We start from the raw sequence: 3,684 nt of genomic DNA, 5'->3' as shown, positions 1-3,684 counted from the left end.
CATCAGCAGAACCAGAATCAGCAGAACCAGACCAGCAGAAACCAGATCCAGTAATTCAACAACCTGATGTTGAATGCCCCCGGGGTGTTTGAAACGCAGTTAAAATTCAGTACATCAATGGTTGACCACAGATCGGCCACTTACGACAATCTTCGGGAAACCTCAGGTCAACGGTCACGCCTAGTCAATCACAGAATCTCAGAGTCAGTCGTAGAGAGTCGTAGCAAATGTGTTGAGCGAGCAGTATATCGTTTTTCAAAAGCTACTTCCGGTTGTCCGAACAGCGTCAGTACAACACCCGTTCGAGACATTTTGTTTTCTCAGTACATCTCCTATTTAAATTCTCAGTACAGTCTCCTATTATTCAGTATATTATTCAGAAAATCTCCAGTGTTAAATTCAGAACAGTTTGAATTAATTTCAGTGACAATTAACAGAGTGTAACAAGTGACGCTAAGTGACGCTTGGTGATTGGTCTGTCAAACACCGAGTGGGCTGCTGTGAATGTCTAAGGTGGTTCGATTCCACCGAATAAATCAGTATATTTTTTATAGACTCAGTGCGTTCGTTTTTCACCGGCATTTCCACTACCCCTTTCCCAATCCACCCTAAATTCACTTTTCCCTCCAAACATGGTCTTAACAAAAATTTTACTATTCTCCAACGTTTTCGAGATATTCAATGAAAAATAGTCAAAATAAAATTGAAAAATTCGCTACTAAATTGTCGGCGGACAATTTCACTTATTATTGCTCAAGATCCCGTTTTTTATATCTAACATTTTTATTTTTTTTGTTATAAGTCCTCTGATGCAAATTGACAAGTCCAGGGGAACGATTTCCTATTTTTTGTTTTGTACCTTCAAAATTTTAATTTTGATGACAGTTTACATATGGTTTTTATGGATTNCTCTGAATCTGTGGCTAGTAGTCAAATTTTCATTATAAACTTTTTTGTAGATCTTTATTTGCTTTATAAAAATGGTCTTAACAAAAATTTTGCTATTCTCCAACGTTTTCGAGATATTCAATGAAAAATAGGCAAAATAAAATTGAAAAATTGGCTACTGAATTGTCGGCGGACAATTTCACTTATTATTGTTCAAGATCCCTTTTTTTATATCTGAAATTTTACTAATTTTATAATTCCTCTGATGCAAATTGACAAGTCCAGGGGAACAATTTCCTATTTTTTGTTTTGTACCTTCAAAATTTTAATTTTGATGACAGTTTTCATATGGTTTTTATGGATCTCATATAGAGATTTAATTTAATCTGGAGATTAAATAAATCTGACGATTTAAATAGTTAACTCGGCTTGGTGCAACCGGCCCATAATAGATAATGTTATAATATATTAAATAGATTATAATATTGTAATAGAGAAATAATTTTTTTTTCTAAATAAAAATTAGAAAACTGGACTTAAAAAAGTTGGAACTAAAAAAAATTTATTTCATTCATTTTTAATTTTCAATTAGAAAATAATCATTCATGTTATAAATAAGTGATTATATATGATATTATGATATATAAATATTATTTTCTTCTAATTAAAATTATTCTAGGTTTTTTAAAAAATTTAATGATTCTTCGCTAGTTTCAATTTTTGTAATTTTTATTTAGAAAACAAATTATTTCTCTATTACAATATTATAATGTATTTAATATATTATAATATTATATATTATGGGCCGGTTGCACCAAGCCGAGTTAGTTATTTAAATCGTCAGTTTTATTTAATCTCCAGATTAAATTAAATCTCCATATGAGATCCATAAAAACCATATGAAAACTGTCATCAAAATTAAAATTTTGAAGGTACAAAACAAAAAATAGGAAATTGTTCCCCTGGACTTGTCAATTTGCATCAGAGGAATTATAAAATTGGTAAAATTTCAGATATAAAAAAAGGGATCTTGAACAATAATAAGTGAAATTGTCCGCCGACAATTCAGTACCAAATTTTTCAATTTTATTTTGACTATTTTTTATTTTTCATTGAATATCTCGAAAACGTTGGAGAATAGCAAAATTTTTGTTAAGACCATGTTTGGTGAGGAACTAGTTTAGGGTGGATGTGGGATGAAAATGTGGAGGGAGATGTTGGGAAAATTATAACTTAATCAACAAGTTGATTTACTGAACAAAGATATTAAATTTAGAATACTGTTTGACTGAATACTTTAGATCATTATCGTAACGATACTTCTGCACTACTGACTGACTCTTCCGGGTGCCGCGCTGACCTGTGTCCGTTGACCCGAAACTTCACGGAGATTTTCGGAGATGGCCGAGTTAGTCGACCGTGACCATTATGGAGATTTAGGCTGTATTTCGAACACCCCGGGGGCAATTCATCATCAGGGATGATGAATTAATGGTGATTTTAGTCCTGTTGATCTTCTTCTGCATCATCGTCTGGAGGTTGCTCTGGAGGTGGTGGATCTGATGGCAGTAGGCAAAGCTTGGTGATTGGTCTGTCAAGCTCTGTGTAGATTGTTCTGATGTTTTCTATGATTGGTGATCCATCTGCCTGGCTTGGTACCTCTGCCTTTGCGGTTCTTATAGTTGCGACTCTCGTTAGCCCATCTGCTCTTGGGCGTGTCGCAATGACTCGTCCGATTGGCCATTGTGCTGGTGGATAATTTTCGTCGATCATCAGCACCATGTCGCCAACCTTGATGTTCTCTTCTCGATGCGTCCACTTTTAGATTGCCTGATATCGTTGAAGACACTCTTTGGCCCACCTGGACCAGAATTGTTGAGTTAGCTGCGTTACCAGGTTCCATCTCTGCAGTTTGCTGGGGTTCTTGTCGATGATTGATGGCTCTGGAATCAGTTGAAGAGGCTCACCTATCAGGAAGTGTCCTGGGGTGAGTACTTGGAGATCATCTGGATCATCTGACATGGGACAGATTGGCCTGGAATTTAGGCAGGCCTCTATCTGGATCACGACACTGTTGAGTTCCTCAAATGTGAGTGTTGTTGTCCCCAAGACTCTTCTAAGGTGATATTTTGTTGATTTCACGGCTGCTTCCCACTTGCCTCCAAAACCGGGTGCTCGTGGTGGTGAAAAGCTCCATTGAGTCCCATTGGTGGCGAGAGCAGCCTGAACCTGCTGATTTTCTCTGGATGTTCGGTGGTAGATTTTCTCTAGGACCTCTGCTGCGCCCACGAAGGTAGTGGCATTGTCACTGTACATGACAGCTGGAATACCCCGCCTTCCGGTGAATCTCTTGTAGGCTCCGATGAAGGCGTCCGTTGTCTGCCTGGTGACTAGCTCTAGGTGAACTGCTGATGTGGTGAAGCACACAAAAACTGCAATGTGCACTGACCCTGGTTGTGCATTCGTTGGTCTCCATTTGAGGATGGCGAATGGTCCTGCATAGTCCACCCCTGTGTGGAGAAATGCTCTTGCTGGTGAGATTCTCGTTGCTGGTAGTTGACCCATCTGTTGCTGGGCCTGTCTTCCTCGGTGTCTGGTGCAGATGGCACAGCGTTGAATATATGCTCTAACTGTGCCTCTGCCGCCGATTATCCAGTACCTTTGACGGGTATAGGCCAAGGTGAGTTGAGTTCCTCCGTGGAGTGTTTTGCGGTGAGCTTCTTCGATGACTAGTGTGGTGAGGCGTGACTGGCGAGGCAAGATTATTGGGTGAATTTCGTCTGGATTTAACTGCGA

The 3,684-nt window shown here is 38.5% G+C and overlaps 1 protein-coding gene across 1 annotated transcript; it reads right to left on the bottom strand.

Annotated features, from left to right (window-relative positions):
- Positions 1 to 2,709: 2,709 nt before the first annotated feature.
- Positions 2,710 to 3,204, bottom strand: LOC107045529. Its single transcript, XM_015267833.1, has one exon. The coding sequence runs from the start codon at positions 3,202 to 3,204 to the stop codon at positions 2,710 to 2,712; it is 495 nt and encodes a 164-aa protein (XP_015123319.1).
- Positions 3,205 to 3,684: the final 480 nt, after the last annotated feature.

Source organism: Diachasma alloeum, unplaced genomic scaffold (genome assembly GCF_001412515.2).
Source record: "Diachasma alloeum isolate Michigan unplaced genomic scaffold, Dall2.0 Dall_scaffold_00980, whole genome shotgun sequence".
NCBI classification, from domain to species: domain Eukaryota; kingdom Metazoa; phylum Arthropoda; class Insecta; order Hymenoptera; family Braconidae; genus Diachasma; species Diachasma alloeum.
Note: the sequence above shows the minus strand (reverse complement) of the source record. Positions and strands in the feature narration are given on the sequence as shown.